General features: G+C 35.0%; 2 protein-coding genes across 2 annotated transcripts in view; one reads left to right on the top strand and one right to left on the bottom strand.

Annotated features, from left to right (window-relative positions):
* The window catches only part of LOC110018195, a 9,214-nt gene extending 1,420 nt beyond the window's left edge, over positions 1 to 7,794 (top strand). Inside the window, exons 2-5 of the mRNA XM_020715433.1 lie at positions 4 to 567; positions 1,816 to 2,024; positions 5,105 to 5,328; positions 7,033 to 7,794. Of these exons, the coding sequence (XP_020571092.1) occupies positions 4 to 567; positions 1,816 to 2,024; positions 5,105 to 5,328; positions 7,033 to 7,792 (1,757 nt within the window). The 3' untranslated portion in view covers positions 7,793 to 7,794. The remainder of the gene's footprint in view (positions 1 to 3; positions 568 to 1,815; positions 2,025 to 5,104; positions 5,329 to 7,032) is intronic.
* Positions 7,795 to 9,137: 1,343 nt separating this feature from the next.
* On the bottom strand, positions 9,138 to 24,406 carry LOC110035635. The gene is made up of 7 exons (XM_020739902.1): positions 24,058 to 24,406; positions 23,257 to 23,976; positions 18,095 to 18,450; positions 10,552 to 10,763; positions 9,931 to 10,187; positions 9,500 to 9,678; positions 9,138 to 9,428 (listed from the first exon to the last, which is right to left on the bottom strand). Exons 1-7 carry the CDS (start codon positions 24,284 to 24,286, stop codon positions 9,354 to 9,356), a joined length of 2,028 nt encoding a protein of 675 aa, XP_020595561.1. The 5' UTR covers positions 24,287 to 24,406; the 3' UTR covers positions 9,138 to 9,353.
* Positions 24,407 to 25,177: the final 771 nt, after the last annotated feature.

Genomic DNA, 25,177 nt, shown 5'->3' with positions numbered 1-25,177 from the left:
GCATTCCTGACCTTGAGGAAGAGACTGAGCCGGAAGGACTTACTAGAGTGAAGAAGGGAAAGATGATTGCTGAAGATTTTGGAGAAAAGGGTTCTGGAATTGGTAGCTCCAAAACTTTACGGGCAAAGAAGACGGACGATTTGGAGAAGAAATCGAGGAAGCTCGGTTCTGGAGACAAGGCGAGCAAGCTTAGCCCAACTGAAAAAGGGAGCAATGGAAGTTCTTCAACGAGCTTGGTCAGTTCTGGAGAGAAGGCGAGCAAGGTTAGTCCCAGTGAGAAAGGGAGCAAGGGAAGTTCATCAACAAGTTTTGTCGGTAGCAATGGAGAGCAAGGATCGAGCTTGAAGAAGAAAGGGGTGACTTTTGAAAAGGGAACCTCTTTGGTGAATGAGAGAAGCGGGTCAACTGATGGAGGCTTATCATCTATGGAAGGCAGTAAGGATGTTGTCGAAGCCACGGGAGATATTAAAGAAGAGTTCAAGTCTGCAATTACTGGCAATGACGAGGTCTCCAAATTGCTAGAGGTTGGAAAAGTGCCATACCGACCAAGAAACAAAGTGTTTAAAGGTTAGTGCGGTTTTTGTTGTTATCCTTTTAACGTTTTGCTTTTGGAATTTTTGTTGCATTATCTATAGGTTTTTTATGATTCCAATGTTTTTAATTTTCTTTTCAGATTCATTGCTTAAAGTAATGTTTACCAATGTAATGGAAGAGGTTTTCAGGTGGAATAGGTCTACGACTTGCATGGCTTAGAAAATTTTGTTTTGCTGTCTAAATATCGGTTCTAGTATATCCTTCTCTTGTCATTAAGGCACAAAAGATGAATATAATTTGATTTTTTATTTTATTTTATTTCACTGCTGTAAGCATAGTATGTTATTGTAATGATGGTCAATAGTTTTATAGAAAAGATTAGGAAGAATAATAAATAGGCAAATATGCTTATGTGTTGTGAAAAAAAAATCATTTAAAATGGAGTTATACAATGCTTGAATGTGTAGCGCATTGGCTGGAAATAAAGTAAAGAATCCCAAGGTGTTTGGTGTGAGTGTTCAATCTGCCCGAAAAAAAAATAGAGTTATACCTTATTTGTTCTGATCTATGATTAACATGGAATGACCATTCAAAAGCTTCTCCTTAAATTATTGGTCTAAGGCTCTATCATGATTGTCTTAAAGAAGGTCGTTTCTAGCTTAAGATCATTTCCTCCGTAGATTTATCATAGTAAAAAGTGGCTTCCTTAGGAGAGCATGCTTATGACTAAGTAGATGAGCTGGAAGGTAAAATGAACTTCATAAAATTTTTACCTGACCTTTTGCTGAATGAAAAGATATCCTTGAACTTTAATTGCATGTATAGAGTAAGGTAGGTTGAAGTTATGGATAATGAACAAGTGGACATATTCTCTTAAAAAGTTACATGCTTTAAAATTTGGTTTCTCAATTCTCCATTATGTTTTCATTTTAGAAAAGAGGTTCCATCATTTTCATTGTTGTTTCTTTAACCTACCATGGAGAGTTTCATGTAATAGCGAACAAAGCATAATATGATCTTCATCGTCTATCTCATATACCTTGTTTAATCGGATTGGCTTATTATTAATGGCATAGGTTTGTGAGTTTGAAAATATATGTTGCGTTAATGCTTTTTCTCTGGGAAATTTGTGCAACTTTAAATATCTGTAAAATGATAGTCCTGATTGCATCTTTTTAATCAAAAGTTGATTATAATCTGGCTTGGAGAATCTTTTTATGAGAATCCAATGCTGTAAATAATTTTATGTTGAGTTGGTAAATCTTATAAATACTATTGCAGTGATCTCCTCCAGGATTTTGGTTTGCGTTGGCTTCCGTATGCCTTCACGCCGTCTTTTCAAACATAGGCGTCGTTTGGCAGCAACAACAATGAATAACAGGTCTATCAACGTGGAATTTGAGAAACACGTGAGTGTGAAGTCCGGTCACCTTTCATCAACCCTGGAGAAGTTGTTTTTATGGGAAAAGAAACTTTATGAGGAAGTTAAGGTACTGCACAATATGAGAAATTTATTTAAATCTTTCTATGCATTTTTTGTTTCATAAACTTATTACTATATAGGTTGCTAATCAATTTTGCCCAATTCTCAATGTGCAGTAAATGGCTCATCTTGTAGAAATAAACTATTTTGTCTTGTAAGGGATGCAAACTTTTTAATTTTACACCTATAGTGCATTCAGTCAAACAACACCTTAACAGCTAGATTTTGTTCTGTGCTAAGAGCAATGCATTATTCATGGTGTGCTATGGATTTGATGATCTTTTTAATAATTTTTGTGTAACAATTTCATAGTTTAATATTGTAATGCAAAACTTGCTATTGACCACACCAAAAGTTTTTCTTGTCAGCCTCATCATCATCATGCAAACAACATTCATGCAAATAAACTATATTATCTTAAAATCAATTAAGCCACATACTATGCTTATAATATCAAATACTTGAATTTTTCCCTATATATTCATGCAATTCGTATGCACAAATATTAGAGGTACGAACTATATGCAATGAGATTATAAATGTACATAATTCAATTTATCAAATCAAAATCATTATATAATGATCATTATGCAAAATCAATCAGTGCTGCATGGTATGCTTATTTTAGGAATCTAACGATGCTTCAAAATTTGAAGCTTGAGACCTATTTATCAAGGGAAAGTGCTAAAATGGTGTATTGACCCTTTTTTTGGGGGGGGGGGGGGGGGGGGGGGGGGACATTTGAGACTTGTAGTTTATAAAAGTGTCAATTTCGTTCTTTTATTTTTTTAAATGAAAGCTAAAATAGTCTTCAGACTATTTAGAGGGAGCATTATTTCAGTCATCATTAAAATAGTTTGTGAACTAATTTGACACTTTTATAGACTGAGAAGACTAAAATAGCGCCATGTAAATAGTCAGATGGCCATTCTGGCATTTACTCCTTTATAAAGTTATTTCCTTCCAATGCTATGTTGATAGTATAATCTCATTTCATATGAATACAAACTCAAAATCTAAGCAGTCATAAATCATTTAAAGTGGATTTATCTTTAACCAAATAAGGTATACCTCCAAGTCAAATTTCTTATTCTCTTGGTTTTCTTCATCTTCTTCCTTTTCAAAAGCCAAAAGCCGGTGGAATAAAATAGAATTCTAGGGCTACTATAACTAGGTTTATTTTTGGATTAATGCACCAACAAATTATTTAGTATAAATATCTCTAAAATACTGACTATGAAACAAATAATCTCCTGTAACTGGATGAGACAATCCTCCAACGTCACATCATTAATGAACTCTTGTGTGAAAAAAAAACGTCAACTTAATTCAATGTGCATCTTCGGAATATAGTTAAATTAATTTCATTTTTTCCTTAATTAACTTATCAATTCTGTTATATCATTAACTTAATCTGACTTGTATATTGGTAATAGTGCAAATAAACATGAATTGATATCAATACTTTTCAATTTATCCCTAAAAAGTATGTCCTCGATCAATTTATAAAGAGTTGGATCAATTTATAAAGAGTTTAATCTAGAACATCTCAGAAAAGTGCTTTTTTATTTATCGATAACTATCTACTGCGCTTTGTCCAAAATATCCTATAAACCTCGAAACCATACTTAGAAACCATTTTGTTAGGACCTCGACATATTCTATATAACAGTAAATTGGAACATAAAATAGTAATCAAATTAAATTATTGGCACCTCAGCCAAACTACAATCATGCCATTTTGCTCGACTTCCCTATAGTATATATAACAGCATAATTGAATTTAATAAAAAACTAAAATGAATAGTGTTGAGTTTTATTTTTGTGGCATTTACATACCTACCACACAATTCTTATGCATTTAAATATCTAACACCTAAACATGCATATTTACATGCATATCACTCAAATTTTTAACTCACTCAAATTTTTAACATACTCAAATTTTTAACATCACATCAAAAATACCACCATCACTCTCTTTTTAAAGGTGAACTACACATTTTCATGCATAGGTTGATAACACCAAGGTGTTATAAGTGTAAATATCTAACTTTTAGTCTTTGATATGTAAATTCATAAGAATTGTGTGGTATCTATGTAAATTTCTCTTTCTTTTTTCAATGACTGTTTCATCCTGCAATCCATTTGAACTACCAAGTAATTTATGATTAAATGCAACATTGGTGGAGTCGAAAATATTCCTTGGTCTAAATAGCACGCTAACGGTTCTGATAATCTACCAGCCCTGAACATAATCATTGCTTTCGCATTGTCTTCAGTTATAATGAAAGGTTATATATGCTTTCCCCAATAACAGTGCTTGTGTAGTGAGCCAACCTATAGCATACAGCCACAAGCTAACAAAACTATAGTGGGTATTAAAGTTATTTTCACCGGACGATTAAAATGTCTTTCTATAAAATATTTGCTAAAATTTTTCCTTTCGATGGGCAGTAAGTGCAGATTGTTTAATAGTATAAACCGTGCTTGACACCTTTGACAGGTGTGTGTGTATATATATATATGTGTGTGTGTGTGTGTGTGTGTCTTTGTATGTATAATAATAATAAATTATTATTATAAACTATTTTTTATTGGGGCATTTACATACATATCACCCAATTCTTGTGTATTTACATATCTAACACCTATAATTTGATTTTTTTCATTTATATCACATCAAAAATACCATTATTTGAACTTTTAAAAAGTGAAACACTCCATTTCATACATAGATAAGTTGTCATATATGTAAAAACTGAAGTTTGGGTGTCAAATATGTAAATACATGAGATTTGAGTGGTATGCATGCAAATCTTCCTTTTTTTTAACATTATCCAATCTTTGATTTTGAAGCATATCATTCATTGGGACAACTTTTAGATTGCTTTAGTATTCATTGGGAGAACTTTTAAATTGCTTTTTTAAAATTTTCTCATTCCAAATTGATTCTAAATCTTTCTTAGTTTCCGTATGCACTTTGATTGATTTGATACAACTATAAAAATTTTAGTTTCTTAGCAAGTTGTTGTGATTTTATTTTGAAATAAAGTAATTGTTAAATTGATTAGGTGGTTGTCCTAGGCTGAAGAAAGATTGCGAGGCATCCATGAGAAGAAATTGAGGAGACTAAAATCACTGGATGAGAGGGGAGCAGAGCTCCATAAAATTAATGCTACCCAAGTCTCAGCAAGATCTGTGCGCACAAAGATGAGCATTGCAATCACTTCTGTTGATGCTATTTCGAGAAGAATGTGCAGGATAATGGATGAGGAGTTGCAACCTCAGCTTGTCAAATTAATCCGACGGTATGAAACAAAGTTATTTCTCAATTTCTTAAAATTATCCTCCATGAAAATATGTTTTTTTGCTTCATCCATTGGAGAAATTAATATGAAGAGACTGTCAGCCGACATAAGTTTGATTTTCTCTTTCGGCCGTATTTTATGAAAATTTTTCATCTTTATTTTCTCTCTATGATTGCATTATTTACCTTTTCCTTAATTCTTATTGTTGCTGCCAACGCCCCGCTTTCTCGTTCCCAGTTCTCAGCAGGCTGGCCATGTTTCCAGTTGCTTGCGTGCCTTCGAATTATCTATCCTTAGTTTTTTTTTCTTTTGGATAGTTTTCATAGTCTCTAAAATGAAGAATAAAATGTACCAGTTTTTTAAGTTAATTATTTATTGGAGGATTTAATTATATTGCACAAATTTTTTATATTTATATAGGGGGATTTACATGCATATCACCCAATTCTTATTAATTTTCATTTATAAAACTCAAAATTTTATTTTTGCATACATACCACCCAATTCTCTCTAATTCATCATATTTACCACTTCGTTAAATTTTGTTGTCCGGATGAGAAATTTGGAGGTTTTTATGCACTGCGATCCCGTCTCTACGGTTGACCGAAAGAGCAGTGGGGCGGGAAGGAGAAATATGGGAGTTTCAAAGGTCTTTGTACGTCACGATCCTGTTGCTACAGTCAACCTAAGGAGCAGCAGGGCAGGAGGAGAAAGATGAGAGTTTCAGAGGTCTTCATACCCTGCAATGTCATCCCTATGGTCGACCAAAGGAACAACGGTGCGGAAGGAGGAAGATGGGAGTTTTGGAGGTCTTTGTACATTGTGATCGCATCATTTTTGTCGACCGAAGGAGCAGGAAAGTGGAAGGAGGAGAAAGATGGGAGTTTTAGATGTCTTTGTGTGTCGCGATCCCATCGCTGTGATCGACCGGAGAAGCAGCAGGACAGAAGGAGAAAGATGGAAGTTTCCAAATGTCTTTGTGCACCACAATCTTCTCGCTGCCTTCACAGTTATTTGGGATGGCAAATTTTAACGGAGTGATAGATCTGATGTATTGGGGAGATTTAGGTGGCATGTATGCGATATAAAAGTTGTGTGTGGCTAGATATGAAAATTAATAAAAATTGAGTGGTATGTATGTAAATCCCCCATTTATATATTTATCACTTAAACCGTTATATTTGCTTCTTGAACATCACAGTCTCTAAACCACATAAATAATATCACTAAAATAGACTCGTCTAATGTGAAATACACTTTTTCATGCATATGTTTTAATGTGATTTAAACATCTGTGTAATGTAATTATATATATATATAAGAATTATGTGATAATGTATTAGGTGTGGAACTAACCTCTTTCTTGATGATAAACAAATCTATTACATTAAACACTCTTTTCTAAATATTATTTTCTCAAGCATTAGGCAGAATGATTTATTCAGGGTGCAAAATTACTTATTTATTAATATTTATTTATTTATTTTAAAATCCATTAAGGGGGATTTGAACTCTCAGGTGGGAAATCGCCCACCCTGTGGTCTTCCTAGATCCACCCTTGTAATGTATTCAAATTCCCCTTTATTTTGGTAGACCCTTTCCATCATGCATAGCACCTATATTCTTCATTTTTTTTCCTTATGTTTTTGAACATAATGTTCTATGTAGCGCCACAAACTCATACAATAATCATTTTATTTGCAGATTAACCCAAATGTGGAAATTGCTTCTCGGTTGTCATCAAAAGCAGTTACAGTCTATAATCGCCAGTAAAAACTATAAACTCAGCATCAGAACTTCATTCCAGGATTCAGCCACAAAAGCCACCATGCATCTGGAGCTCGCACTCCTGAAATGGCATGCAAGTTTTGATGAGTGGATCAGCTCACAGAAATCTTTTGTCAATTCTCTGAACGGATGGCTGTCAAAATGGCTTCCCAAAAACCGTGAGGGAACACCTGATGGGATTCCCCCCTTCTCGCCAGCCGCTCGAGCTCCTTCACTTTTCGTCCTAACCAACGACTGGTCTCGAGCCATAAACACGATTTCAGAAGTTGATGATGTTAAAGCAGCCATCCAAAACTTTGCTGCCAATATGCACAGACTCTGGGAAAGCCAAGATGAGGAGCAGAAACTCCAACAAAGAGCAGATTTTCTGTCCAAAGAGTATTCTGCAAAGCTTAGCAGTCTACAAATGGAACATGGTGACCGAGATTTGTCAATCCGAAATACTGAAAATACATCATATTTTGATGAACGGGTTACAGCGTTGGATTCCATGAAGAAAAGATTGGATGAAGTGAGAGCAAAGCATGTTGAGACGTTGAGACAAGTTGAGCAAGTTAGCTCAGCCAGTTTAAGATCAGGTTTAGTTCCAGTATTTCAGTCATTAGTTGGTTTCAGCTCAGAGATTCTGAGAGCCCACGAAGCACTTCGTTTTCCAAATAATGGCGGCAGCGGTTGAGGCAAACAAATATTTCATTTTCATTCCATCCGATTGACGCCTCTGATCCACATATTAGTGTTAGAAATTGTTTCATCACAAGGTTGGATTTGATATTTATGGGGGAAGTGTTGTGGAGCTGTACAGTATTCATTGATTGGTTTATTGGTTGGAATGGTAGGATTAGAATTAAGTTTAGAAAAAGTGTATACATTAAAAATGGAAGAAGATGGTCAATTTTGCAGGAAATTGTAGGCTTTTAGTAGGAAATAAGGGTTTTTAGGAAATATTTGTGGCCATTAATGTAGGAGCTGGAGAAACAGTTATAGCAATTTATATCTCAATATATATATAGATATATTTTTAGTTCCATCTATAATGAAGCACAGTTCAGATGTTTATTATGATGGGAAATTTACATGCACACCACACAATTCTTTTTGCATTTTATATATCTAATATCAAAATATTTATATTTATATTTATAATATTTTGGTGTCATAAATCTGTGTGCATGAAAAAGAGCACTTCATTGTAAAAAAGAAAGCAAATGATAGTTATATTTTTTAGATGTTAAAATTTTAATCTGTTTGCTTGTCGATATGAAAGTTTAGGTGCTAGATATATAAATACACGAGAATTGTATAGTTATGTATTTAAATGCCCCTATTATGATTTGTATTTTTGGGTTGGATTTTTTATAATTTGTGAAATATAGGGCATTTGTTTTATATCCTTTGCTCGACCCCATACCATGGATGGAGATATATCCTAGTAAAATCAAGTCATGAGTTAGCCTAGGCTTTATTGGTATTCATGAAATAAATTAATATTAGTGTTATTGAGCTAATTATTTTTTAACCGAATGAATTTTATTAAATAAATTGATAAGTAGTGTGATTGAGCTATTTATTTTTCAATTAAATGGGTTTTATCAAGCTTATAAATAAGTTATTTGTTGAGCTTATAAGAACAAACAAATTTTTAAGATAAACAAACACCAAATAAATAATTAAAATAAGCTAAAACTATTATAAATTTTGAAATTAATGAGCTTTGACATTATAACATACAATTCTTATGCATTAACAAAAAACAAGAAGAAATGAATGATGTGACAGAGCACTATAATCACTAAGCCATTTAATTTGGAAATTTGTGGGACCAGGTAAAACCAGCCAGAGCAATCATGCACAAGGGCCAAAAAACATTATTCGGTACCATCATAACTATTCTTTTTAACTTAATAAAATAAAGTACTAAATGTCAATAATATAGTTAACAGATAATTAGTTGAAACTAAGATCAAATATTAAAAGATTAGACTACAAACAAGTATTATTTTGAAAAAATTAGATGGATTCAAAGAATTCTCAGTGGGATGAGATTTTTACAAGCTTTTAATCATCACTGGAACCATTAAAAGTACTAAGAAAAATGAAATAATAAAAGGACAGCAACAAAGAACTTGGAGTTCTAAAACCCTTTAATCCAAGGAACTAAAAAAAAAAACTAAATAATGGCAGGTGAGATACCTCCTGTTAATAGAGAAGGATTGTATTTCTGAGGCTTTCAATAATTGCTATTGTAAAGATATATTCCTTCTATCTTCTGCTCTGTGGTGAAAAAGCTTTGCTATGGACCGCCTCTCACAATCCTGACATAATTATTTGCCATGAACATAAATAAATTCAAAATATTATCATTCAGTGGACCATTGCTTCATACCTTGAACATGTTTAAATGAAAGTTCTTGTCAGGATTCTTCCTTCTAATCTTCAAATAAGTATAGGCAAAGCTCAGCTGGTCACGAGGAGTCCAGCGGTCCACTTCGTTAAACCAAAGGCACGAAAATAAGTTCGACATTGGCGTGTGTGCTCGCACAATGAAGGAGCCCTCTGGTACATCTGTGCACATGTAGAGTGATAGCTAATTTATGTGAATTAGTTAAATTATAGAGAAAAGTGTCGAAAGAATCCCATGACTCTTTGTAGGGGCTCAATTTAGTTTCAGAGTTTTTAAAGAGCCAATTTACTCCCCAAACTCTTTTAATATTACGATTAAAAAGACCGCATGTAAATAATCAGGGGCCTATTTTCGCACTTTACTCTTGAATTATAAGATGAATGAAGAAATTTTTATAAAATAAAGAGCCTTACAGCTAGGAAGCAATTTGTTGGGATCCGACGGGTCGAATCTTTTGAGGCCATCTGAGAGATAGAACTCAAACTGTTGATCGATAACAGTGTGGTTGTACTTGTTCAGCTTCTTGTTCTGGGCAACCTCCTCCCAAACACAGTGCCGGTCATAGTGGTTGGAGATGGCATATTCATAACCTTTTCTCCATAGGAAATATTCTAAGATGAGGTAGGGATCATTTTGTAGACGTAATTTGCTATCAAGCCAAATTGAATATCTGAGGTTAAGAAATTCTAAAATTAGAATACTCATATATAATCGCATCATAAAGCCAGGCAAAGAACTTGATAAGTGGCTGTGAATTCAAAAGGAGAAAATCAAAGTCAAGGTTGGTGCAACGAGAATTTGAAGTCAACTAGCGACTGCATCTTTAGAATAAATTCTTGGAAGATTAACATGAAAGCCACCTTACCCATGCATGAATGTATATTTTACTTCAAAAAAGTTCAAATGATGCTATTTTTTTTTGTGATATAAAATATTTGGTTAGTATAAATGTTACAAAATAAAGTTTAGGTGTCAGATATGTAAAAACATAAGAATTGGGCGGTGTATGTAAATGCCCCAAAATTCATTCACACCTGGCAGATGGGAAAAGTCGATGTGTCAAAAACTTGGGTATTTTCCCAACTCTCCTCATATCAGGGTAAGGTAAGTTATGAACAACCACAATCTTCCACAAACCAATAAAACCTGTACTGTCCATCTTCTGCCCTTCTGAAAGTAACGTCTGCAATGTAATCTCATCCACAAACATAATAAAGCAGACATTTTTCCTAGACTGGCGTGAAATCTGCGTCAATTGGAAGACGGAATTCAGCCATGAAATAATACATTGTTTGATTTTCTGCTCATACAAAATGAGTGGCATAATGCACATATTAAATTTATGCAAAATAATAGAAATTAGTCAGCATTCTGATAGATTTTCAAGGACAAAGGTTAAGGTTACAGTTAAAGAATGTCGGAATACATGAAGATGAAAAATACACAATTTATTCGATCAATATTTAGATAAAAATGGATAATGTTTTGGTTGGCTCCTTTTAACTTCCACAGTCTCCCATAAGGCAAAAACGAAGAAGAAAGAAATATTCGCATATTTTCAAGCAACAGTATATAAATATATCACTTTACCAGTCATCATAACATACACAGATAGGTATAGAGATGGATTTAGCAACAAAATTACAATATACTTGATGCAACACAAGATCAATTCGACAAGGAATCAAAGCAAGAAAATAATGGACCTATCACCAGGAGCTATGAAAAAAATCGTTTTAATTTGTGTAATTATTTATTCTTAGTCTTTATGTGGGTTTAATTTTCAAGAGATTGTGTGGAAGAAATAATCTGAATTCCAATCAAAATTTCTTACTATAATATCTTATATTTTCTCTTGCAACTTTCTCTGTGTTTCCTTATGAGAGATTCTAATGCCACCTTTTCATCTCTTCATTTTCTTCTAATTCTTCCCTAACAAAATCCTAACCAAACTCTCCTGTGAAATGATCAATCAAAGAAGTCCTAAACAGTACTTAGTCCAATTCCATGAGAATTTTGACCCATCAAAACACCATGAAAATTCAGATTAACTCTGATCTAATTTAGATACATTTGTCTTCTACCTACAAAAGTTTCCTTAATTTATTCAAGTACTAAACCTCTTTTTTGAAGTTAATCATTTCACCCGAAGCTGTTGTACATATGAGGTTCCTACATAACTAATCTAATTCTAGATTTTTGGAAAAATATCCAAAGATCTTGATACTTAAGAAAAAAATATGTAGACAAAAGTTTCATGTTCTTAGGTTACATTCATTCTCTACACCAAGGATAAAAAACTCAAATCTAGGGTTTTTTTTTTTTTTTTGAGCTGCACCTTATATGGCCCACCATTAACTTTGATTTTCTCCTCGATTCATTAAACCAAACTATAATCCAATGATACCACACCTTGTTAATATCATTTGAAGCTTCTTAGTCTAAAATCTCTATGCCTCTCACCAAGATTCTCACAAAAAGACAAAAAAGACGAATTCCAATTTCCACAATTTATCAAAAAGAGTTGCCCTCACCAAAATATCAATATAGGATGACCATCAAACCCTTAAGTCTTTGTAGAATTGAAGACAAGAAAAGATTTGAAATTTTACGAGGGTAAGAGTCACGGGATATGGGGAAATTAAGGAAAAAAACAAACTTAGACACCATCATGTAAGTTTAGAACAACTAATCAAAATCTTTCAAAAAGATACATGGATCAATAAACTCACAATCACGTGCATCTTTGCTTTAATATCAATCTTGGTCAAGACCCAAAGGCTTGCCTTGGAGTAATAGGATATTTTGGGTCAAGAAACTTCAAGATATGTCAAAGTATAGAATAAACGGATTAGGGCTTGGGTGAAGGAACATATGGGAAAATCAAAATTATGCATGTCATCTGACGTGCAACCCAAAAATAAAAAACTTCAAATCTAAGTTTAGATCCTTGATGTGGACAATATATGTAATCTTAAGGTTTAAAAATAAAAAGAAATATTAAAAAGGTGCTTCCAAGTATTATCTAAAAAAGTTTAAAATTTCATAAGGTTTTGGAATACTATTTCAAAATTTTAGAATCAAACTAAGTCATGCAGAAACATAATCTGGGAAACAACCCAATATGAAATGTTTGGTTTTAAAAAAGAAATTTAAGACGTAGAAAAAACAGGGAAACTCATGTAAGTAGTAGAGCAATGTATCTAGATTAGATTTGGAGTTGATCCAAAATTTTCAAGGTGTTTAATGGGTTAGAAACCATGTGAAACCAGACTAAGGCCTATTTAGGGCTTCTTTGGCCAACTACTTCAAAGGAGAATTTGGTTAGAGTTTGTGGGAAAAAAATTATAAGATGTCATTTGTTAGAAAGTATAAATCCTTAGAAAGTATACACTCAGAGGGAGGCCAAAGTTGGACTAGATATACAAATGATCAAATCAATTTTCAGCCAACAATTTAAGCCTATAAGTAACTTTTCATCAATTATAGGATGCGGGATTAAACTCAATCTCTCACATGCCTTAACAAAATATTGTTCCTTTTAAGAGAAGTGGTTGGTTATACAAAATCCCATCCAACTTTAATTAAATGAATTAAAAGAAATATCTCAACAAACATACTAAAATCTAGGTTAAAGAATGTAGTAGAGGATTTATCTTACTGGGTTAAAAAGGAGATATTCCACAACTAAAACGCACATCTTATGCAATACGGAAGATTATGCTTGGAGTCACATTAGTTTCATGTTTTCATGTTTTCTATAATAAAATCAGGCATTTAAGTGAGAAAAAAAAATTGTTTAGCAATTATGTTTAATGTCCCGTTTATTTTGTTTTCTGTAATAAAAATAGGGACAAGTGAAAAAAATCCATATCCGGTAACCATGTTGCGTTTCATATTTTTGGAAATAAAATCAGCTGTTTCATAAAACTGTTAAAACATTGATGAGAGCGTTTCCACATATTTTGGAAGCATTCCCAAGTGATTGTTTTGATTAATATTACTAATTACCCTGAGTGGAGATTAGTTATATTGATTATTAATCAGACTACATAGTGATTAATTTATGTTATAAATATCAATATGGGTTTATCAATGTTTAAAGGGTTTCATAATAAGATATGGGATAATTAAAAGTAAATGATTAATGAAAATAATTCATATTAACTACTTATTAAAGCTAATTAAAAGTTAAAGCATAAATTATGATAATAAAGAATTATTTTTGTTTAATCACAGTGATTCAACCTAGTATAGTTGACTAATTGATTAATAATTCAGATTAATTGATATTTAACTTTTAACCTAGGTAATCAGAGATCCATTAGGTTATTTTTTATATCAAAAAGAGTTTATTAGCACTTAATAATATAATTAAGTACAATATAATTAATTAGTTAATTATTTTGTTAGAATAATTGGTAATTAAAGAATTATTTAGGCTCACATATCTGTCTTGCACTCCTGTACAAGATTGAGAACAAGTAACCTTGATGTAGTCCGAATTTCACATGCCAAAGCCAGCCACAAGGCCTTTGCTTTAGCTTTCCCGTCGCCTTCAAATGCTGCAGACCATATGAAGGCACGGCCAATGCTCTCAAAATGCAGTACTTAATGATTGAAAGGAATTAGGAGCTGTTGATACTAATCACTCTTCCAATATATCTCGGTTATCAATGGAAACTGTCATATATACATGATCTACAAGCATCAATGTAGCATGGACAACAACATGAGATAATTTTTCTATCGAGTTAGCGAGCTCACCAACCTCAACAACTCATATTGTAAAGTAATCTCCAATCTCAAAACTTCTGACTCAGTGACTTGCGTATCGACCTAGAAAAGTTATGTGAGAGCATAAGAAGAACCTAAGAAATTGAGAATGAGATGAGAAAAACACCCAAGAGAAATGAAAATACAGACTGCAAAAGATCAAATGAAGGCACAAAGAAACCAAATGAAGGAGCGTAGGATTACTTATATGAGAAAGTTGAGCAAGTGGAGGTGATAATAAGTTCCATCAAGGAAAGTCAAATAAAAAAATAGTGATTTAGTAATCAATTGCACGAGAATCAAAGTGATACATTAAGATATCCGGGAATTCTAATTAATACATCAAAGGACAACTAACTAACCATAATTCATTATATATACATATATATATATATATATATATATATATTCTTATTTACTTGTAAAAAAAAAAAGAGCGTGCGCGAGCATCAAGGAAAGTCAAATAAAAAAATAGTGATTTAGTAATCAATTGCACGAGAATCAAAGTGATACATTAAGATATCCGGGAATTCTAATTAATACATCAAAGGACAACTAACTAACCATAATTCATTATATATACATATATATATATATATATATATATATATTCTTAGTTACTTGTAAAAAAGAAAAGAGCCTGCGCAAGAGGAAAATAAAAGCAAAAAAAGTGGAAAGGAAAATAGTTATTTCAAAAGAAAATCCACTTCTTTTGACAAGAAAAACCGAAAGGGCCACTAACTTGTAGGAGGACAACTTAGAGAAGCAGGTGGGCTCACTAACTTTGCATCCACTGATGACTCCTCTTCCCTAGCAGTGCTGGGATCATAGGATAAAAAAAATCTCTAAATATTGATCCACGATGAATCAAATCCTGCAGCAAGAGCTCGGCACCAACAACAAATTGATTCATTTGTGAATATGTAACAAACTCCCTCTTCGAAGTCCTCTCATACTTCAAATCATTTACCTATAAACAAATAGCATTATCGACTTCACCAAACTAAGCATCAAGGAGACTAGATAAAATACAAAACTTCACCACCAAAATGCACAAACATGTCTCTTAGCCTCCTAAAAAACTTCAAGCTGAACAAAGTCTCTCAGTAATCCTCATCGTTTAGAGTTCAAAAGTAGCTTGAAAAGTACAAATCATTTCATTCAAAGAATCAAAATCCTCAAGCAAACTTTCAAACATACTCATCAAAACTATTGTGACCGAATCAACCTTCGGCAACTTTGAACATTGCAATTTCACATTCCCTAATCTCATCTAGAACTCGGACCCCCTTATTTGATTCTTCATGATCAACTTCTTTTTTTCCTATATAATTTCTTTTAATATCAGGATCCTCAGTGGCATTTTCATCTCTTAGACTAACAGCGAATTCATCATGTTCATCCCCTTCTGATAATTTCATAGAGTCAAAAACTCGCTCATAGATTGGGATGCTACTTAGAGTTAAGTCAATTTTATCATTGAAGAATATTTTGGACAGATCCATCCACGACAAACCAAGAAGAGAAGAATCAGCTAACTTTCTTCTCCAAGAGAGTTGCATGAAGATCACTCAATAAAGCCTCCATGGTTGCCGCATTGTATTTCATTCCCTTGCCAGCTTCTTCAAATTTCTCCTCAAACTTCTTCCAAAGTGGCACAAAAAAGATTCACATGAAGCTTTGTGCTTTTCTCATTCCTTAATGCTCTCTAGCAACATAACAAATAACTCATGGCCAGTGTACTTAATTTTCTTCTTAGTTGCAAAAAGGAAACAAACTTATCTCTATGGAAAACTAAGCGATTATTTAAGAATTGGAAAATTTTAGCGTGTCAGCCATTGACTAAATCAAACGAAATATTAAAAACTTCAACAAAATCAAGTGCACCTAGGCCAAAATGGGCGAAAGATTTTATTCCCACTCTTAATAATTCCTTAGAAAACGTGAAAAAAACTAGCAACTAATACACCCACATTCACCTGGGTCTGGTTCACCAAGGCATCTCAACCAAGTTCAATAAATTTCCAATCAAATCAAGTCACTTAAAAAAGTTATTTATCAAGTTCCCTCATAACTCAGCCTTTGAACTTGGCTAAATGGCACCCAGCCTTTGAATTGGGCTAAATGGCACTCAACCTGCTAACTCGACAAAACTACTCACTAGCCAAGGACCAAGTTTATAGGGAATTGACCAGAGGCAGTCAACAATACCACTTCGTGGTGGCATGGATAGAGTTGGAATCGGAAGAAAATTTGGGTGGGGTGGCTTGGGTAGAGGTGGATAGGAAATCCTAGGATATGGCTAGTATTGGACTAGCTTTGATACTAAATGATATCGGAACTAGTAGGAGAAATAGTGTAAACACAAAAAGTAAACATTCATTAATATTAAAATAAGGTTACAACATGGCTCAAACAGAAATAACAACACAAACACAAAAACGACAAAAGCAAAAATGTATTCAATAGGTGGTGGAGGTCGGCGAGGTGGGTCAGGATGCTAACAAGGGTGGTGACAACAACAAAATGCTGGTGACAGTGAGGGTAAGGTGTGGAACCGTAGGGACAGCAAGTGGGAAAGATTTTAGGTGGTCAGCAACGGTAATGAGGTGGATGGGAGGAGCTTGAAGGGAGTTAGGAAGTTGGGTCAGTTGTAATAACCTATAGGAAGAGGGAATGATTGAGTGTCAGGGTGACGGAGGGAGAGTTTGGCGGTTGGGAACAGAAAAGGAGACGATTTTTAAAGGAAAGATACAATCACCATCTTGGAGAGGATATAGCCGAAGCACCATCAGCTTTCAGATACAACTTAAAAAGGGGAAAGAGACTCCACACAGGAGATCTAAAACGAAACACACTCAGAATTGACTCCCTACATAAGTAGGATAACAATTTATAGGCTCAAAGAAAACTTTTACACAAAAGGGATAGGTGGGAAACCAAGAAGAATCCAGAAATCACTTCGAAGAAAAAATCCGGTGTGAATAGCCTTAGCTGGATGGCGAGAATTCGCAATTTCCCTCCCTGTTGCGGGTTCCCTCTTAGCTTCACACGGTTTCGTGGGGCTTCTGCCCCACTGTTTCGAAGTGCCACACCCCCTTCGAGGCGCTGTTCTGCGCCAGATTTTGGGCGCTAATCCGAATCCCGCATCATAAATATTGCCTTACTATCTCTAAGAAATATTTTTCTTTCCTCATAAATAAATCTGCATGATTTGATGGCTCTACTCATAAAATTAATTAGACACTCTTCCCATTTCTCAATGTATGATATGCTACTATAGTGTGGTGAAATCAAGCATAACTTTTCATATTGCATTTCCACCTTTAATTTCATCACCATGAATCCTCCTATAGTCAATCATACTAGAAACATGTCCATTTAAGTTACCCTGGATGGATTGGATTCCTTTCTCACGAACATATTGCAAAAAGTTCATCAATATCCTCCAAAATTAATTTTGCAATCTATCTTCTAATATAACTCACGGAACATAAGCACCAATCACAATTATAATATCATCATTGTGCTTGCAAGAAAAGCATCTAAAGAAAGAAAACAAAATATTGGTTTCATACATGCGGCCATGACTCATGCAACATGTTATAGCAAAGTTCTTGCTAACGGATAGGCATCTGAAAGTTCTAAGAGAAAGCAGAAAACTTACACAGAAAGATGAATAAAGTTGTAACTATAGAAGCACAAAACTAAGCATAAGAAAGAGCAAATAAAAATGAAGCCCATGTTATTAACAAGACAAGCAAGTATTTGCGTGAAGGGTAACAATAACTCATGGTTTACCGTCTTAAGATAAGGTGTTCTTAAATGATCAGAATTTCCAAAGATGCATGAAGATACAGCTATGTGGCAACTGCTCATGTATTTCATATCATCTTCTGCCAAATCAAAACCAGTATTAAGTGAGCCTGGAGGACCTTTAATAAACCCGCAGTTGATCTTCTGGTCATGGGCAAAATATGACTGTTCTCTTTCTTGAGGAGACTGATGGCCAGCAAATCTCGGTTCCCAGTCTTCTATTCCGCTGGGTTTTTCTTCAATTTCTGCATACTGCAATGAAAATCTAGAAAATTTCTTGTTCTCTAGAGGTTCAACAAGCAAAGCTGTAAAATCTTGGAACTTCATCTCACAAGATGAACCTGAAATTGCATACACATTTCAAATGGTAAAAAGGAGAAGTCAATGAAATGGAAACCTTGAGTCGTTGAAAGAAACCAAGAAAGCAACATGTAGAACTTAAAACTTTGACAGGTTAAAATCATCAAGCTAAGCACAATGCCCCTTATTTAGCTTATTATGTCTACCAACTATGTCTACCAACCAAAATATAATAAAAAAGCTAAGCCCGCCAGATCCAGTAACAATGTTTCAGTTCACTCTATTTCTATAGATAAATGTGAATGCTTCACTTGTGGACGCTCTAAAGCTTATACCAGGGATTTGAGATAAAAGCAATGTTTGCATGGAAAACCTAAATTCCAGAACAATTCAAAGAGTTACGGCATGAGCTTAAAATAAACATATAACTAGTGCGCCACAAAACAACAAAACAATGAAGCCCTATGATGGGCCTTCTCACCCATTATGACAACAAACAGAGCAGAGCAGGTTCCAATTTGAGCTCATGCTAGTTTAATAAGAGCCTGTTTAAGCTCTGCTCGAGCTTAATTCTAGCTTTTAAAACTATATTCGAGCTTGAGCTCATTTAGAAATACCATGTTCAAGTTAGAGCTCGGTTTATATAGGGATTAGCGAGCTTTTTAACGAGCAGTGAGTTTAACAAAATAAACGAGCCATAATCGAGTCTTACTGAAGTTTTAAACGAGCCTTATTCGAGTTCTATACAAGTAGCTTGTTGAGAAAAATAAATAAATCACATCAAACAATATGTGTTGAGCTTAAATATAAACATTTTAACAATACTGTTAATGAATAGTTGTAATGAAGTCATAATCTAGCCTTAGGCCTCGTTTGGTTAAGCTTCTCTTTTTCTAAGAGTTTGTTTAAAATTAGCTTTTCAGAAAGTAGTATTTAAAGTCATACTTTAAAAAGTTGATGATAGTGTTTAGAAATCTTCTTTTCGGTGCATTTTAATAAAAAAAGAAACACTTAAATATCGGTTTGATTAAGCTAATAGTGATAACTATTTCACAAAAATACTAAAATATCCTTTTTTTTTATAAATCAATCTTGTCATCATTCCTTTTATTAGAATATAATAGAAAATCTTTACAAGAATTGGGTGGTATATACGTGAATGACCCTAATTTTATTCAAAACATCTTTATAAAATATTTTTTTGATAACAAGCATTCCAAAATCTTCATAAACGTGCTACATCATCTCCTCAACAATGGCACCATAAATCATCACCACAATGCACTCTCTAGCAACCAATCTGCTCGGTTCCAACATCCTTTAGTGAAAATGATGTGAGCTCATGGAGTTAATGACAAGATCAAGTCAACATGAGCCCCAGAGGACCCAAGGATTCAGGATATACTCAAGGTAACCTCTATCAATGAAGTTGAGTTTTACCATGCCAACTTGACAGGTTAGATCTCCATGTCACGCTTAGTCATCTTCAAGAATAATTGACAAGCTAAACATGGGAAAGGAAGATTCCAGAAAAGCCCAGAATGTAGAGAGCAATCCAAGGGACTCAAGAAGATTCCACGACATTCTAGGAAAAACTAGAAAGAATGAGAATATTCCAAGGAATTCTAGAAGATTCCACATAATTCCAGAAATATGCTGAAGGAAGCAAGCTTCAAGAGAATTCTAGAATATTCTGGAAAGTTCTAGCAACATATATATGTAAAGAATAATGTAGAACTATCTACAAATTAGTGTATTCTCAAGTAATCTAGACATTTCCCTTGAACTTGGAGGGGATTATAAATAGGAGTCCCTCTCCTCATTTGGCACCATCCAATAAAACCTTCCAAGCTTCCAAGCATTCAAGCATTGTAATCTTTCTTTCTTAGTGAAGTGTTCATTTCTCCAATACTTCTCCACGCTCTTCTTCCAAGGGTGTTGTGTGCTTAAAAGTCCAAGTGTTGTGAGAGTTAGGCTGATTTAGTGTCAATAAAGAGCTCTAAAGCCGCATGGGTGAATAGAGATAAGTTAGCCCATGACAGTTGGTATCGGAATCTCGGTTCGAAGTTATGACAAAGAGCATTAAAGAACACATAATGGAGTCCGAAGCCACTAATGTGGAATCATCTCAATAAGGGAGAGGTCGTCAGAAGCAACGATATCCAACTGCATCCAAACCACATGGGAGGTCCAAAGAGATCATACATGGCTTTGATTCGAGCTTTGCTCGGGTGAAGGAGGCAATGAATGGCGTGGCAGCCCAGATAGAGGATCTTGACCAAAAGGTTGGTGGACTCGAGGAGGAGAACATCACAATCCATTCAACAATCAGAGGTATGATGCTCCAAAACTCCTTAAGGGATCAAATGGCTAAGATGTGGGAGGATTTGATGGGGGGCTCCAAGAGGTACGAAGAGCCCATGAAAAAGATATGAGTGCCATACGTGCTAGCTTTGAGAAAATGCGTAGAGACATCTCGTTATGCAAGATGACACTAGCGACGCCCACCAACCAGCATACTTTCGAAGCCAAGAAGATTGACGTTCCAAAACCAAATAGTTTTGATTGAGCTCGCAAGTCGAAAGAAGTAGACAACTTCTTATGCAAACTTGAGCAATATTTTAGGACGATGGGGATTACGGTTGAAGAGGCAAAAATACAATTTGCAGCTTTTTATATTTCATACATCGCTATGTTGTGATGAAGAAGAAGACGAGGAGATATAGAGAAAGATAAATGCATCATATCCACCTTTGATGACTTTAAGAATGAGTAAAGAGACAATTCTACCCCGAGAACGCGAAAGAAGAGGCTAGAGCCCGATTGCGAAGGCTCAAACAAGAGGGAACGATTTGGGAATACATTAGAGAGTTCACAAGCTTGGTTCTTGAAATTCTCGACATGTCAGACAGGGATGTTTTCAACTTCATGGATGGACTCCAACAGTGGGTGAAGACCGAGCTTAGAAATTGCGGAGTGCAAAATCTTATCACAGTCATCGCGGTCGTTGAAAGCCTAGTCGATTACTCAAGAGAGTCCACAACGCCAAAAGATAAGAAGAGTACTTATGTCAAAGAGGGTGAAGACAATGATCAACATAAGGAAGAGACTCGCCATGAATCGACATCATTCAAAGCAAAAGACAAATGGAAGCTTAAAAAAGACAAAATTAAACCACACAATCAGTGTTTTCTTTGTGATGGACCGCATTGGGCAAGTGATTGTCCTCAAAATAATGCTCTAAACTCTCTCCTTGCAAGTTATCGGGAGAAAGTTAGTAATACAACGACACAAGTATGGGCTATACAACTGCTAAATGAGATGCAAGCTCAAGCAAAAACCTGAGCAAAGGGGTTACTCTTTGTGGAGATAGTAATAAGCGGGAAGATCACTAGAGCAATGGTGGACAAGGGAGCTTCCCATTACTTCATCTCTGCCGATGAAGCAAAGAGATTGGATTTGCAAATGATTAAAGAAAGAAGCTCCATTAAGGTGATCAATTCATTAGAAAGACCAATCTATGGAATAATCAGATGAGTAAAGACCAATATTGGAGCGTGGTCAGATATCTTTGACTTCTCTGTCATTTCAATGGATAATTTTAAAGTTGTTTTAAAAATGAATTTCTTGGATCGAGCAAGAGCATTCCCAATGCCCTTCACCAATAGCATGTGCATCATGGAAGGGAATCAAGCTTTCTTAGTATCAATAACAAGTGCCAACAATAAGGAAGACAGAGTGCTATCGACCATCCAATTCAAAGTGGGCATTTCAAAAGAAAAGTGGAGTTACTTGGTTATTCTTCACGACTCCTATGAAGAAGCGAAGCCCAAAGAAGGCATGCCAAGAAAAGTGGTGGAGGTTCTTAAAGAACTACCACCAAGAAGAGAGAAAAATCATCCAATTAGACTGGAGCCAAGAACTAAGCTGCATGAAGTCTCACTGCATGACACCCCTTCCCCACACCACCAAGGAAAAACCTAAGTATGACAAGAGCAAACAAAGGAAGATGGTCTGAGTGCCAAGGAGAAGTCGCAATGAGGGCATTGTGAGCTTAAATGGGGGAGAGTATCACGCTCCGTGATCTTCAAGAATAATTGACCAACTAAACAAGAGAAAGACAGATTCTAGAGAAGAGCAGAATGTGGAGAGCAATTCAAGGGACTCTAGAAGATTCCACGACATTCTAGAAAAAACTAAAAATGAGGAGAATATTCTAAGAAATTCTAGAAGATTCCACATAATTACATAAATAAGAAAGCAAGCTTTAAGAGAATTCTAGAATATTCTGGAAAGTTTTATAATCATATATCTATAAAGAATAATGTAGAACTATCTACAAATTAGTGTATTCTCATGTAACTTATAAGTTTCCCTTAGACTTGGAGGGGGCTATAAGTAGGAGTCCCTCTCCTCATTTGTAACCATCAAGAAAACCTTCCAAGCTTCCAAGCATTCAGGTGTTGTAATCTTTCTTACTTAGTGAAGTGTTCATTTCTCCAATACTTCTCCATATTCCTCTTCCAATGGTGTTGTGTGCTTACAAGTCCAAGTGTTGTGAGGGTTAGACAGTTTTAGTACCAAGGAAGAGCGCTAAAGCCACACGGGTGACTAGAGATAAGTTAGCCTGTGACATCCACCTTATTAAATGTATCTTCTATCCAATTATTGGATAGTTGCTTCCACGAATACTCCATCATACATTCAGTAAGAAGCTCATTTAGTGAAAGCTCTAGACCCACAAAATCCAAATGAATGCATGGACCCAAGCTTTTATGGGGTTATTTCTACCAAAAACAAAAACATAAATTTGAAGGCCAAAAGATATAGGGATTCAAGTTACTCACGAGAAGACTTGTGGTGTTTCGGTTTTCTTTTCAATTCAATTTTCCTCCCTGAACTAGAACTAGATTCCCTACCAGTAGCACGAACGCCATCACCACCATCCATTTGAGACTGCTGACCAATATTGCTCCAAACCTCACCAGAAGTTTTTACATTTGAATTCGAAAATGCATCTTTTCTAACAGCACCAACATTACTCAATCCCCTGAATTCATCATCAGCACCAGCAGAAACAACTTCACTGTCAGCAGAAAAATCCCAATCATCCCTCTCATTTCGCAAATCTTCAAGTTCATCCTGCTCATCAAAGTCATCATCATACTCATCAAAAGTATTAGCCTGCTCCACCCAACCATCATCCCTTGTCTGCAAGCCAGTCTTTAAAGAATCCTCATATTTCTTCTTGTAAGAATCCAACTCTTTTCGCCCGCCCTCATTGTACAATCTCCCGCTCCTGCTTTTCCCTTGTGCCCTCTCAACCGTTCCCTCCTCCAGAAGCTTGCTCTTCCCGGAATCACTCCCCAAGTTCCTCCCTGTAGCTTCCTCCTCACTGTAATCGATATCCCGCCGCCGGTCGTCCCCATCCCAATATCTAGAATCCCGACCACTCCCGCCAGTGAAGTGACCAAATCTAAGTTCCTTGAAAGCCAGCGTACGTTCCAGTCTCGGCCGAGGACCTGATCTGTTCTTTTCGCCGTACTCGTCTAATCTGCTCGGTATTTCTGCACAATCGAATTCAGGTAATTGATATTATATTCAGATAAAATATTACGTAGAGACGACGATGGGTACAAAATGGGAACCTCTAAAACCGGATAGGCGGTGGAAGGCGAGGATGGAGACGTAGAAGCCAAAAACAAGAGTCACTCCAACGACCACTGCGGCGGCGGATAGTTGACTCGACGACTTGGCGCGGCGAACACGGCCGGACTTTTGTGGGATCCGGATGCCGATCTGGTCTCCGGCGACTGCAGAATCCATCTGGCTCCGAGCGGAGAATCGATCGGTGCCCGATTGCCTATACTGGGCCATTCGAACATTGTTCTCCTTCCTCGAATGCTAGTACAAGCGAAGGAGCCGAAGAATGGTGAGCCCCGCTCCCCTCTCTTCCTCGCTGCCTCTCCTCAATGGAGTTTTCTCCTCTGATCTGATAAGAACCGCGGGGTTTGTCTGATAATCCCAAGTATTTATCACAATGCAGGATTTTCATACATTTACTTTTATATCTAGTAATTAAAATTTAGTATTTATTTTCTTATCATCTTAAAAAAATGATACATTTTATTATATTAAATCAATAAAAATTATAATCATGGTCCAACAGAAGGAATAGGAAATATTTGCTAAAAATAATTATTATTTATTAACACATAAAAAAATAAGGATCAATGACATATTATATGAACAATAATCGATGATATATTTTATGTGCTAGTAGATTTTTTTTTTCTAACCAAATGCTAGGAGAAAATTGAAAATATACTATAATAATAAAATAATATCAAATATAGAAACAATCGAGATTTTAAATAAGCTTATGATAAAAAATATCTATAATTTGAAATCACATATATTTTTGCCCCTATTTGACATATATTCTGCCTCTCTAATGGTTTGGCATATCACCTACTTATATTTTTTTTTTTTGCATTATAAAAGAGACTGTACATAAATTTAATAAAGAAGTGTATATGTTATAGAGACATCATACATGGACACATTGATCATAACACATGCACATTGTTGCATTTGGACACAGTCGAATGCCGCTGATAGCACTACACTAGTTTGTCGTAAATGTCGTGTTGATCACCACGAAATTAGTTGGCCAAAAGAATTATAGCATTCCAAAAAAGACGTGAATTGAAGCAATTTCCTTAATTAAGAGCTTTAATAAATAGTAATACAAATGATTTAACTAAA

This window comes from Phalaenopsis equestris, unplaced genomic scaffold (assembly GCF_001263595.1).
Source record: "Phalaenopsis equestris unplaced genomic scaffold, ASM126359v1 Scaffold000002, whole genome shotgun sequence".
In the NCBI taxonomy this organism is placed as follows: domain Eukaryota; kingdom Viridiplantae; phylum Streptophyta; class Magnoliopsida; order Asparagales; family Orchidaceae; genus Phalaenopsis; species Phalaenopsis equestris.
Note: the sequence above shows the minus strand (reverse complement) of the source record. Positions and strands in the feature narration are given on the sequence as shown.

Coding starts and splice junctions, on each gene's coding strand:
- LOC110035635 (XM_020739902.1), bottom strand. CDS start 24,286: ATGGCCCAGTATAGGCAATCGGGCACCGATCGATTCTCCGCTCGGAGC. Junction 10,764..18,094: donor GAACACCTTATCTTAAGACG/GTAAACCATGAG, acceptor CAATTGACGCAG/ATTTCACGCCAGTCTAGGAA. Junction 10,188..10,551: donor CGACTTTTCCCATCTGCCAG/GTGTGAATGAAT, acceptor TCTTAACCTCAG/ATATTCAATTTGGCTTGATA.